This window comes from Miscanthus floridulus, chromosome 17, assembly GCF_019320115.1.
Source record: "Miscanthus floridulus cultivar M001 chromosome 17, ASM1932011v1, whole genome shotgun sequence".
Lineage (NCBI taxonomy): Eukaryota > Viridiplantae > Streptophyta > Magnoliopsida > Poales > Poaceae > Miscanthus > Miscanthus floridulus.
This window is the reverse complement of record NC_089596.1, coordinates 106,195,938-106,209,587: the sequence shown is the minus strand read 5'-3', so window position 1 is coordinate 106,209,587 and position 13,650 is coordinate 106,195,938. Positions and strand designations below refer to the sequence as shown.

Here is a 13,650-nt window from a genome sequence, read left to right as displayed (position 1 = left end):
GATCCCGGAGCTCGCCGCGGACCCGCCGCCCCTCTGTGGTAGAAGGCTCGGGCATTGCGCGGACCAGCATTGCTGCAGCCATGACATTCTGGCTAGTGCGATTGAAGACTAGGGGGTTGCTCACTCCCTTCGTCGTCATGGATGCGGTGATGCACATCGTGGGCCCTCCGTCGGGCTCCCCTGCCTTTGCCGCGACCTCGCTGTTCCTGTTCGAGAGAGTCTCGAAGCTGCTGCAGAAGGAGTTGGTCTTGTTTGACCTTGGCTTGGAGCTCACGGAGCTGTTCTAGGTCTGGGCGCTAAGGTCGCGCAAGAGCGACGTTCTCATTTCATGCGGCCGGTAGGATGGTGCGTGGAGGTGTGACAGCACCCACACCTGGGCGAAGCAGGGAACGGCTACCTGCCCCCTCGTCCTCTTCGCCCACCCTCGGCATCCCGAGCCCGATGTGAAAACACTCGCGAGTGGGGTCGTAGGTGCCTTCATCGTCAGAGTCGGAGTAGCCGAAGCAGTAGTCGCTTGCGGCCAGGAACTGGCGCAAAGCCCTAGGGTTGTTGAGTCTGGAGAAATCCACTCCGGGCCATGCCTCGTTCTCATCCGAGGAGTCGACGTGGATGCTCATGTCGAGAGCGAAGCGTTGGCGGCGTTTCGAGGGATGCTCGTGAGCGGCAGTGTAAGCGTAGGCGTAAGAGGCGGCGGCATTTCTCAACCCAAAGGGGTATGGGGATGGTGCCATCGCCAGATTCTGCCCCACCGGGGTAGGTTCTTTAGGGAGTGGTGGAGCGGAGCTTGACGACTAGGCATCGCCACGTGTCACAGGCGACTTTCCTTTGTCCAAGCTCAGGCTAGACATGTCCCTAGCCAGGGACCCTGTGCCAACAGCTGGTAGTAGGATATCGGCAGGGGGTGGCGTGGCGCCCCGAATTCATGTAGCGTCGGGGTGGCCTTGTTCGTGTCGTGCTTGGCGAACGTGGCGAGAGCGGCCACCCGGACGCCGCCTGCGCCTGGGCTGCCGGGGTGTGACTTCATCGTCGAACGGTGGGGCTCGAGGAGTGAGGAGTACCATGTCGTACTCATGCCCTAGAGACATGAACTCTAGGCTCCCGAACCAAACCACGGTGCCGAGACGCAATGGTCGTACGGGGTCTGCCATCTGGAACCTGCTGGGATGATGAAACTGACACGCAGAGGCCCCTACCTGGCGCGCCAACTATCAGTGTTTCAGACCGGGGGGCGGGGTCCTCAACCAACCAGTGAATTTGTTCTGCGTGCTCCCGATTTAGGATGGTGATGCAAAGAGACACAAGGTTTATACTGGTTCAGGCAATCGAGGCCCTACGTCTAGTCTAAGAGGTCGATCTTGTATTCCTTGCACCGAAGTGCTCGTAGTAGGGGGTTACAAGCTAAGGGAGAGAGGGAGCTGGTCCCAGGTCTCGGCAGGGTGTCGTGCGGGCCGCTTGAGGTGTTGCTCTCGGGCGGCAGGGATGTGCGCGCGTGTGTGTTACAAGGTGTTATCCTCCCCTCCCTCAAAACGGCCCAAGTCCTCTCCTTTTATAGCCTGAAGGGAGGACAAGGACGGTACATGAGCTAACTATACGGTGTTGTGTGAACAGAGGCGGCGTGTCCGGGCCCTATAGTCTGTTCCTGTGGCGGCGTGGTCGTCAGAGTGGTCCGTCCTTGGAGCACTGGAGCAGCGTGGTCGTCCCATCAGATTCTGTGTGTCGTGGGAACCCCGGGACTGCCTCGGAGTGGGTGCGGTGGTGAACGTGCAAGCCACTGTGGATGGACTATGTGCGAGGCCGAGGCTTGGTCGGTGCCGAGGCTGCCCCGCGGTGGAGGGGTCTCGGCAGGCGCGAACCCTAAGATCACCGAGACCTTGGTGTACAGTGCCAAGGCCTCAAGCGGGCGGCTGATCGTGGGTACAGCGTTAGGACACAGTGGCCGGTAATCCCCGCCGTACCCTGTCCCAGCCGGTATGGCGCTGATCGTGGACACAGTGTTAGGACACAGTGGCCGGTAATCCCCGCCGTGCCCTGTCCCGGCCGGTATGGCGCTGATGCGACCTCGGGTCGCGTCGGCCATTCTGTGGCGTTGAGCCGTCGTCCGGCTGAGATTGCGGGAGTGGTTGAAGCATTAATGAGACATGACGCGCTGTCTGGAGGGTCGATCGAGGCGGGGGGTAATGGGCCACGGACAACCCGGCCTCGAGCGATACGGAGAATGAGGCCTCGCGCGAGAAGGAGATCGGGCTCCCTGCCGAGGCCTCGCGCGAGACGCCTCGCGCAATACGAAGAATGCACCCCCTGCCGAGGCCTTCCGTGGAGAGCCTCGGGCGAGGCGGAGACGGCGTTCCCTGCCGAGACCTTCCCTGGAGAGCCTCGCGCGAGGCGGAGTTAGTGTCAGGATGCCGAGACCTCCTGCTCGAGGCTCAAGGCGAGGAGGAGGAGGAGGACCCAGTGGGCTCGGTCGTGGCGGGTGAGGGGCCCACGGCTTACCTTCTAGCTTTATTTTTTAGATGGGACTTTAGCGACCCATTTGAAGTTTGCTTGGGGTACCCCGTTCTAAGGTACCCGACACCCGCACTTTAACGTTCAGAGTGTGTTTTCATGATCCTGTTAAATATGAGTAGATATGTTTTCTTTAAAGATTGAATCTGTTATCTTTATTATGACTGCATCGATCTGGTCGAACCCCACTGTTAAGGATGATAGGTTAGATTTGAGGAGTTGATAGGTCTGCTCATGTTGAATAATCGATTGTTCACATGCTATGATCCTTTTTCTACCTGGATCGACTCTTTTAGCCGATTCGTCTGCGTTTTCACAGATATGACACGCTCTCATGAACATGTTGAAGTATGGTCGATTCTATGAATTCTTTGGATTTAGTTTGTTGTTATCATCATAGCTGCATCGATCCGGTCAAACCTCACTGTTGATGGTAATGAATTAGGTCTAGATGGTTCGTGGGTCTGTCTGTATCAAACAGTCGATTGTGTGCGTGGCATATCCCTTTTTCTTACTAAATTCATTGTCTCTACATTACGTATTGATCGAATCTGATTTAGCCAGTGATGTATCTCTGACACATACATGTTAATAACTCAGGGAAAGAATCATTAAAATCGGGTACATCGCAATTGTCATTATAAAATCAATCACAACCCGCGAGTGTTACAGTTCTTAATAGCCGATTTTCTTCTCGTAATGGTTATTTGATCGGTTTTCCCATCTGGCTGTTAGCCCATTGGATCACCGAGCACTCATCAGTGTTGCCGACCACGACTGACGCTGTCCGATCACACACTATGACTAGAGGTAGAATAACGATAGTTCGTGGTCGGCATCACTAGCGCGTGCTCGGCAACATTAGTGAGTGGTCGGATATCTCCGTGATCCAGTGGGCTAACACTGGCTGCTCCCGAAGCGGTACACTTGGAACTGTCTGGGTAAAAACCGGCATGTTGCACCTTAAATTACTGATAAACTTTCTCTCCTTGTCAATTGCAGGTCAAATTGACTGGCTAACCCTGCATTGAAGCCAGACGGATCTCCAGCCTTGCTCCGTCAAGCAGATCCTTCCGGCTTGCTATGTGCTCGGCGCATCGACAGGTTTTTGTGTCTGACCCATACTCATGGATATATGCACCACATATAGTTCCCCTGAACAGACCGGAATAGGACGTGATTGCTCAATGACAATTATTCTATTCTATTCTGTTCTGTTCTATCTTCAGCTGGTGCAATGCACCCAGAAACAGCACTGTTCCTTTTGCCAAGCAGTAGTAACCACATATCTACTCACAAAGCTACATGATCACTCATTAGTCACGTTCCACTTGGTGGTGATACTGCCAGTTTGGATCTGGTTACTATAGTTTTATCTTTTCCTTTTTTCTTGTGAGAACAAAATACTATGGTTAACAGTTAACACTGTTGAAAATTGAGCACTAACAAATTTTGTTTAAGCTTTACTATGAGAGAGGCTATAGTTGACTCAAAGGTTATAATATTTTAACAGCCCATATGCATGCTGTAACTTTTAGCATTTTCCTACTGTCACCCATGGATTATGGTGGTCCATCTCACAACTTCAAACTCCCCAGTTAAACAACATTCCTTTGCTTTGTTCTATCTGAGGTTGATCAAAGGGATAAATTCTGCACTATGCTGATGGCAACATTGACTTTCATTTCTTACCTTCCACCTTTCCAAAACTTTTCAGAAGTCCTAAAATTAAAACTGAATGGAAGAACAACGTGGACATTAAAAGAACTGCAAACACAAATGGGCAAGTAATATACATGTATATATAAGTAACAGTATGAAAAACTACATATAAGTAACAGTATGAAATATAAAGTAGACAAGGAGATGCTACCTCAGATTTTCTGGAGAGATCAAGCCATGCAATAAGGAGCATGCATAATTCTCCCATTTACTTCCAAAGGCATAATTCTTCAGATAATGGCGGCTACACATTCCCTCTTGCATTTTGGAAGTTGACTTCTGTTGAGCCTTGATGTGGACTTCTTACAGTGACTATTCTTTACCTTTTAAAATTATTCAGTGATCTGGCCTTAGTGGGAGCTGAATATGGAAACTGTACCTAACTGCATATGCAATCAGAAACTTGCTTGCAAAGGAGCCACAGCTACAAGTATTCCCTCTGGAAGGTGTACATAATTGTGTTATCCTGCTGACATATAGATCTTTATTAAGCATGGAGTGAAAACATTTAAAGACCTTATGGTTTTCCTGTTTTTGTATCTTCCTGAACTGTATGCTTTTAGGTTTTGAGTAACGACAAATCTGATATTTTGTACAGGTTGCTTTTTGAGGACCTTTTTTCTGATTTTATAGAAAAAACACTTTTCGCAGGAACATGTGCAATATGGAGGGGAACAATATGCATAGGGACGAATATGCATGCTTCTAGTACCAGGGCATAACACAATGATGCCTATAATTTCTAGTTTGAAAAAAATTAGATCAGGTGGCTTATGAACCTGTCTCGTGAAGTAGCTTCATCTAGCACCATGTAAATTGAAACATCTGATGCTATTGTAGGGACAAAATCACGCATAGCTCACATATTTTGGCTTGAGCTGCCTCCCACAATGCCCATCTCAATCATTAGAAAATGAAAAGGAGAATGGAATATGATTCTTGCTGTATGTAGTGGGTCTGACACACACACACAAAAAGATCCAGACCTTTTTTTTTTCTACCAGGTTATCATTTTACCTGGAAAAAATACCAAAGTTTTCATACACATCAGTTTATATCTAACTTTTTGTATTTTTAATCACCTCTTAAAATTTGCATCATTGAGAAAGAATCAATTGCTCTGCATTTGCAAAAGTAATAGGAATATTTGCAAAGGCGAACACCTTTCCTGGCATGCAAGCCTAGAGTAGAAGTCAATTGTAGAAAATACCTCAATAGGGATAAAAATATTGTTGATGTCTTGTCAACTAATATTTCGTCACATTGCCAATTATTTTAAACAAGTTCTAGCTTTGACATAAGGATGGTATTAAATTTGAGAGTTTTTGCAACCTGAAAAAGTGAACCTTTGAAAATATTGAGAGCTGGAAAGAATCATATGGTTTGCATGGATACTTTGTTACAAAACCTTAAGAGTAAATTCAAGAGAGTAATTTTACAATAATTTTGATTGTAGTAAAAATACTTCATGTTAAGCTCTTAGCCTCTTGGTGTACTTCTGTAAGTACATGTACCATCATGAAGACTGCTAGAGGGATTGCATTTCTGCCTGATTTGGTTCCCATACCCATGCTGATTAGGTACTGAGGCTTGATAGATATGTCTTGTAATATAACCGTTGTCCTGATTTCTTTACTGTATCCTGATGGTATATCAATTGCAAGTTGCAGTAGAATATTATTTCATTATTGTTTTCTGTGTGAAAATCTGCCACCAATTGGTTTTCTGTCGTTCTGTGGGCGAGTAATGCTTCCAGTAAAGATTTTTTTTGCAGTTTCATTTAACAGAAACTGCTACCACTGACGTCAAAAGAAAAAGTTCATGACTAGAAAATAAGTTGACTCATGCTTATTCCTTGCAAGTTTGTTTTGAGTTTGTCACATAGGGAGTTGCATGGATTTGTTGGCAGAAGTGCGCATTAATAATCCTTGCACCATGCAGCAGAGAAATGTTTATTGGCTGCACAATAGAGAAAGGAGAAGAGAACATTTATATATTAGGTTACTTCTCCACTGTCGGAGATGGGTCCTACTAACCTGTGTGCCAAATGCATTTTCATGAAATGACCATGTGCCATTAAGGACATGTACAACAATGTTGTGACTAGTGTTCGAATAAGTGATGGAGACACGGATGACTTCCCGATTAGGATAAGACTACATCAAGGGTCAGCTTTGAGCCCTTATCTGTTTGCCTTAGTGATGGATGAGATCATAAGGGACATACAAGAGGACATCCCTTGGTGTATGCTTTTCGCGGACGATGTAGTGCTAGTTGATGAAAGTCGGACAGGAGTGAATCAGAAACTAGAGTTATGGCGGGAGACTTTGGAGTCCAAAGGTTTTAGACTCAGTAGAACTAAAACTGAGTATATGAGATGTGACTTCGGCACTACTACTCGGGAGGAGGAAGATATTAGTTTAGAAGATCAAGCAGTGCCTAGGAAGGATACCTTTCGATATTTAGGATCAATGAGAGACGGGGATATTGATGAAGATGTTAGCCATAGAATCAAAGCAGGGTGGATGAAGTGGCGCCAAGCATCTGGTGTCCTATGTGACAAAAGGGTACCACAGAAGCTAAAAGGCAAGTTTTATAGGACGGCGATTAGACCTGCTATGTTATATGGTGCAGAATGTTGGCCTACGAAGAGACGACATGTTCAACAGATAAGTGTCGCGGAAATGCGTATGTTGCGTTGGATTTGCGGTCATACAAGAAGGGATCGAGTTCGGAACGATGATATACGTGATAGATTAGGGGTAGCACCAATTGAAGAAAAGCTTGTCCAACACTGGTTGAGATGGTTTGGACATGTCCAACAGAGACCTCTAGAGGCACCGGTGTGTAGTGGAATCCTAAGCCAGGATAGTAACATGGAAAGAGGCAGAGGAAGACCGAAGTTGACTTGGGTAGAGACAATAAAAAGAGACTTGAAAGAATGGAATATACTCAAAGACTTAGCCTTAGATAGGATTGCTTGAAAAACACTATTCACGTGCCTGAACCTTGATTGCTTCTGCTGGGTTTCAACTCTAGTCTACCCCAACTTGTTTGGGACTTAAAGGCTTTGTTGTTGTTGTTGTTGTTGTTGTTGACCATGTGCCATTTCCACCATCAATATGTATTTCTGTGTGCAGGATTCTTCACTTAGAGAATTTTTTATAATCTTCTATCCTTTTCCTGACATAAGATTTTCAGAATCCAGATTCTCCTCTATGACAGCACAAGGTGTCACAAACCGCACTGCCATGCAATGCAGATTCAGGGAATCTTTCGACATATATTCCCCTCTCCAGGCTTTCACTATAAATAGAAGCCAACTCGGGTTTTGCACTTCATACAACTCCAAACCTTCACTCAGAAGCATTGGTATTCAGCACACAGTGCACCTTCTTGAAGAACCGCAGAGGAGATCACACAATGAGCTATTACGGCAGCAGCTCTTTTGGTAAACTGTCTGTTCCATTTCTCCATTAGCCTAATCCTCTGATCTACCATTTATGCCCACACATTATCCTGCATGGATGATCGATTATTCAGGTGGACGAAGCAGTAGGAGAGTCGACTACGGGAGGACATATGTGGTGAGGCCAAAGGGAAGGCACCTAGCCACCATTGTGTGGCTCCATGGCCTAGGTGACAATGGTGCTAGGTACCCGCTTATTGCTAGGCTCATACCTACTTCTATTTTTCTTAAATTTTGGTTGTTCATATGATGATCTTCCATGCATGCTATCTCATGCAACTGCCACCTGAATGGAAACTACACTTGTCAATCAAGAGAGAGAACTAGATTGTTGCAGTGTTGATCTAAAACACTTTATTCTCTTCCATCCTTTTGCTAGAAATGATTCAAGTGGCCTCCTTTTTGTCTATCCGTGAATGCATATATTCCTAGTATTGCTTTGCTCAAAGTACATGTTTCTCATACCTGTTGCACACCTAACAACCTTCTTTGCCACGAAGGACGCTGATAATGCTTTCCCACTTTCCATTCAGAAAGGATAGGAATGTCTAATATTTTTTGATACGTCAAATTTTTTTTTACGTTCTAATACTTTTTGATGCGGGCTAATAATACATAAAGTTGGCTAATTGCGTATGTATGTTGCATAGTTATAAGTATAGGCAAAATCCTCAATTTACAGTTCCCTGTCTGCACAAACTATGTAAAGTAAAGAACACCGTATTTTATAACAAGGTAGCAAAAAAAAAAAAAAAGACTCAACCAGGGGGAGAGACGTCCTCCTGATTTTGCCCTTGAGAAGTTTGTGCCAGCCTTTGAACCTGGACTGGTGACAGGGGTTTCTTGGCCCCCTGACTTCAACTGTCTAACCAGTGTAGCTCAGGAGAAGTTGGCTTATAACAAGGTAGTAATTAAGGGCCTAAAATTAAAGTATCTTGTTCTTGTGATCCACTATCAGACTTTTTAACAGTTACGAGTTTTGGAGAAAAATCAACTGATAGTAAGGCTGAAGATTACTTTTAGGAGTCCTTTTCGAGTTTGTGTATTTGTCCAGGTTAGCTTCAGATGTTATTTACCCACTTACTATTAGTTTTCTTGTACCACAATGAAAAAAAGGCAAACATCAACATCTGGGCTGCTTGCACGCAGCATTATTATTGTTTAGTCTCTCCAGATAATCTAGGAAATGAATGCTGCCTCCTCAACTTGCTGTGAAAAATTGGTTCAGTACTACTGAGTTATTCCTCTTTAACTGTTTTGTGTGTCAATCTTCAGTTCCAAATGTTCTTTTCTCCGATCTGCACATCTTTTGTGTTGCCGGTACTTCATATAACATTTGATGCTTTATATAATGTGTTGCGATCTACAAAATTTGAGATGACCTGGAATGGAATATCTTTACCAGTTGCTGCTGCCATGCTTTTCTTGACATAGTGAACTGATTGATTTCCTTTTCCTTCTTTTAACCATTCTGCATTTTTTCCAGCTGGTCCCAGCTCCTGGATTCTCTTCCTCTACCAAATGTAAGCATTGATGCTTTGTACTTGAAGCACGCCTCAATAGATATGGATACACCTTGTCTTATTCCTGAACCATCATACAACAGTTTCAGTATTTGTAAACATCTTCAGAACAGTGTAGCTTATTTTGCTCAGTTGTTCGGGCATATAAGGCAGCTATTCTTACTGCAACGGAGCTTATTTATGTTGAAGCTCGTGTTCATGTAGATCAAGTGGATATGCCCCACCGCTGCAAGCCGGCCTGTCGCGGCTTTTGGTGGATTCCCTTGCACTGCATGTGAGTTCCTTTCATGGAAGCTGAAGTTACATAATCCAACTAACAGTATTACCGTTTCTCTGAACTCTGAAGCCTGGACAACATTTGATCACTATTTTTGGGAACTGAAACAGGGTTTGACGTTGAGGACACATCTATAGATGTCCGTGATGACATTGAGGGACTGGATGCTTCAGCTGCACACATTGCAAATCTGCTGTCGTCTGAGCCGTCTGATGGTACTAATAGCTAATCCCAAGATCATGCCATCCCATACTTGCTAAGTGCTAAGCCTCATGATATTAATTTTGTTGTTGATAGGAATGTATACGTTAGTTGATAAGCTAACTATAAGCCCGTATCTCATAAGAATGTTCATCAGTACGTGTGCACATTTATGATTTTAGATACACAGTTCATACAGAGTTGCTCTCTTTTATTCATTCCATTGACGTTCGCCACATGTGAGCAGTGAAGCTTGGGATTGGTGGTTTCAGCATGGGTGCCGCTGTTGCCCTGCACTCAGCAGCATGCTATGCTCATGGCAAATTCTCAAGTGGCATTCCCTATCCAATCACACTCAACGCAGTCATCAGTTTGAGTGGCTGGCTCCCTTGCTCAAGGTCTAACTTTGACATCCTCTCCATAGATCATCTGTGTCATAAAACTTGCTAAGCTATTAATATTTTTCATGAATCCTAATGCTAACTCTTGATATTTGCAGGACCCTGAGGAGCAAGATGGAGAGTTCACATATTGCTGTAAGAAGGGCTGCATCCATGCCCATCCTCCTTGGTCATGGAAGAGGTGACGATGATGTTGATTAAAAAAACCCCCAGAAATTCAGTACATACTACTAGACATTAAGTTTATTTTTCTTTAAATCTCATGTGTTTTTGTAGTGGATGAAGTTGTCGTCTACAGGAATGGCGAGAGATCAGCTGAAATTTTGAGGAACTCAGGATTCTCATTTCTGACTTTCAAGCCCTACAACGGGTACAGATGCATGCATACGCTACATATGAGAGTTTCAATTTCCTCCCCCTCCAGATTGACTAAATGACTTGTGACGGCGCAGGTTGGGCCATTATACAATCCCTGAAGAAATGGACGATCTCTGCAAGTGGCTCAGCTCATCACTTGGCCTCAGCCGATCTCGCTAAAAGAATAGTTTTTGCGTATGCGCAATGGGTTTGCTAATAGCATATATTTTTAGGGGTGGTTTGGTTTGATAGCTTGTAACACTTCATGCTCTTACTTTCCAGTGCTCTCTTCGCATGTGGCTTTTGTTGCCATCGTCCTAATTTACTGGTATATGTTTTGCCTGCTACTGGCAAGGAGTGACTATATGTAATGCGGTACTTTGTCTGATGTTGTTAATAAAAAGAAAATGCCGTTGAGGCCTCTGATCAATGAAACAACATTTGTACTGTATCCAGGCAGCAAAACTCTAGGTCGTCACTGCAGAAACAGAAGAGCTGGAGAGGTCTTGACTACATTTGAACATTTGTTACGTTTCAGTTCCATAGTTGTTCAGAAGCTCCTTAACCATATAAGAGATTCAGAAACAGAACTTTCATAAACAGAAAAGCTCGACCGCTCTGACCTAGCTTCTACAATTAAGAGCGAAGCAAGATGGCAGTGCAGGTACCAGGTGCAACTAAGATTGTATCCAACTATCCATTAATTCATGATTTTGGTGTTATCTACAAAGGATCTGGTGTGGTTTGTTTGTCAAGATTTGGATCGAACGTGTTCGGTCGGGATTTTTTTCTAAATAATATTTTTACTGATTAATTGCAAATTTAGAAGCTGTTATACAAAAACTGGATAAAGCCTGTTGGCTTCTCAACGGCCGAGATTACCCCTCGGCCTCTCACTAGCCGATAGGGCTACTTGTCGGCATCTTCATAGCCGACAGGTCCAGTCGGCCCGTGGAAGGCCGATATGTCGGCCTCACAGTAGACAATAAGCCTACGTGTGACGGGGACCTGCGGCCTCTGGAGAGCCGACAGGTTGAGCTGCCTCCCACACTGCCCATCAGAATCATTAGAAAATGAAAAGGAGAATGGAATATGATTCTTGCTGTATGTCGTGGGTCTGACACACACACACACACAAAGATCCAGACCTTTTTTTTTTGGCTTTTCTACCAGGTTATCATTTTTCCTGGAAAAAATACCAAAATTTTCATACACTTCAGTTTACATGTAACTTTTTGTATTTTTAATCACCTCCTAAAATTTGCATCGTTGAGAAAGAATCAATTGCTCTGCCATGCAATGCAGATTCGACATATATTCCCCTCTCCAGGCTTTCACTATAAATAGAAGCCAACTGGGGTTTTGCACTTCATACAACTCCAAACCTTCAGAGCTTACAAGGAGTCGCAGAGCTCAGAAGCATTGGTATTCAGCACACAGTGCACCTTCTTGAAGAACCGCAGAGGAGATCACACGATGAGCTATTACGGCAGCAGCTCGATCTTCTGGTAAACTGTCTGTTCCATTTCTCCATTAGCCTAATCCTCTGATCTACCATTTATGCCCACACATTATCCTGCATGGATGACCGATCATTCAGGTGGACGAAGCAGTAGGAGAGTCGACTACGGGAGGACATATGTGGTGAGGCCAAAGGGAAGAAGGCACCTATAGCCACCATTGTGTGGCTCCATGGCCTAGGTGACAATGGTGCTAGGTACCCGCTTATTGCTAGGCTCATACCTACTTCTATTTTTCTTAAATTTTGGTTGTTCATATGCTGATCTTCCATGCATGCTATCTCATGCAGCTGCCACCTGAATGCAAACTACACCTGTCGGCCGCTCACTAGCCGATAGGCCTACGTGATCCGCAGGGACCTGTCGCCAGCTGGAGGGCCGACAGGGCAAATCGGCCCGTGGGAGGTCGACAGGTCAGTCGGCATTTGATTCGCCGACAGGGAAGTCGGCGGCCCAATTGCCGATACAGCTGTCGAGCACCACGCGGCCAACAAATCTATTTCATGTTGTATTGCTTCTTTTCTAGACACAACCATCAACCGATGTGATACTTTTTTGACGAACACAACCATCTCCGGCTAGAATACTCGATGCACAGGCTAAACAATATCCTTTTACGTTTTAATTGTCCTTTGCCTCGATGCAGGCGAGTGACTGTATTGGAGCGTTGCCTCCATTGCAAAAGTGCGCACATTAGTTCATTAGTTCGCATCACAAATTCAAGAGTACATTAGTTCGCATGCATACATCCATGCTAGCATACAACCATATAGTCCTACACGCTTAACCTACACGACGACCACGCTTAGGTGCCTGCGCACCTCGGTGACAAACCTGGGCCGTAGGGTAAGTCCACTGGTCTGGAGGGCGTCGCTGTCGTACATGTGGGGTCGACTCCAGAAAGTTGGGAGGGCCCTATCTCCTCGGGGAACCAAGGTGGAGTATCGTCCGTGTGAAAAGGTCCCAAAGCTGCTAGTACCCACCGTGTAGTCACTGCAAGAAGCACGTGTACCTATACAAAAAGGCCAGGATAGATAGAGCATGTTACGTGCATAGTACATGAGAAATCAGGAAGGTAATCGTTGAGTTACCTAGGACTTGAACCCTCTGTTGCGGCTCGCGCTAGGATGGACGAGAACGTCCTCCTGATCCGTCGGCTGGAGGTGGTGGTGGAAGTGGAGGTGGAGGTGGAGGCACACCCTGGTGGGCGTGAACAACTACGTCAGTGGTGTGGCGGCAGATGCCCAGCGTACTCCCACCAAACAACGTTGCCCTAGTCGTCGAAGGGCGACAACCAACTCCAGCCTACCAACCGTTGGGGGTTGTGCTCGAACCGCTGGGCATACGAAAGCAGCTTGTTGCCCACGTCACGGCAGATATCTATCTGCAAGCAAGGCATGTATTGTCTCATGTATTGTTATGCTTCATCTGCAAAGTAAGGATACGACAAACGTATGTAAGAAATTTGCTTACCAGCGCATGGAAACTAGCTGGTGGCTCCATCGCGAACGTGTCGGTGTTCTCGGCCTCGTGTGGCGCGGCCTCTACCGGCTCAGGGAAGCAACGGACGCGTGTGGCTCCATGGAACCAACGCAAGTACTCTCGGTACGTGGCCTCGTCGAATGGCCCACCAAGGTCGTGCACGTCGGTGGCACCTTGTGCCCAGTCGTTGACCTAA

At 45.8% G+C, this 13,650-nt stretch overlaps 1 protein-coding gene and 1 long non-coding RNA gene across 2 annotated transcripts; both read left to right on the top strand.

Moving 5' to 3' along the window:
* The first annotated feature begins 7,584 nt into the window (after nt 1-7,584).
* LOC136518080 (uncharacterized) lies at nt 7,585-10,912 on the top strand. Its single transcript, XM_066511738.1, has 9 exons — nt 7,585-7,675; nt 7,768-7,879; nt 9,180-9,216; nt 9,421-9,490; nt 9,604-9,708; nt 9,942-10,092; nt 10,194-10,276; nt 10,372-10,465; nt 10,548-10,912. The coding sequence occupies exons 1-9, from the start codon at nt 7,648-7,650 to the stop codon at nt 10,630-10,632; spliced, it is 765 nt and encodes a 254-aa protein (XP_066367835.1). The 5' UTR covers nt 7,585-7,647; the 3' UTR covers nt 10,633-10,912.
* A 932-nt stretch (nt 10,913-11,844) lies between these two features.
* Nucleotides 11,845-12,523, top strand: LOC136517123 (uncharacterized). The gene is made up of 3 exons (XR_010774230.1): nt 11,845-11,960; nt 12,053-12,169; nt 12,263-12,523. It is a non-coding gene; the product is annotated as an uncharacterized lncRNA (long non-coding RNA).
* Nucleotides 12,524-13,650: the final 1,127 nt, after the last annotated feature.

Excerpts from the sequence above, each read along its gene's own strand:
- LOC136518080 (XM_066511738.1), top strand. The coding sequence starts at position 7,648 with ATGAGCTATTACGGCAGCAGCTCTTTTG. Across the intron at positions 7,880-9,179 it reads CTAGGTGACAATGGTGCTAG|CTGGTCCCAGCTCCTGGATT; the intron begins GTACCCGCTTAT and ends CATTTTTTCCAG. Across the intron at positions 10,093-10,193 it reads GGCTGGCTCCCTTGCTCAAG|GACCCTGAGGAGCAAGATGG; the intron begins GTCTAACTTTGA and ends TGATATTTGCAG.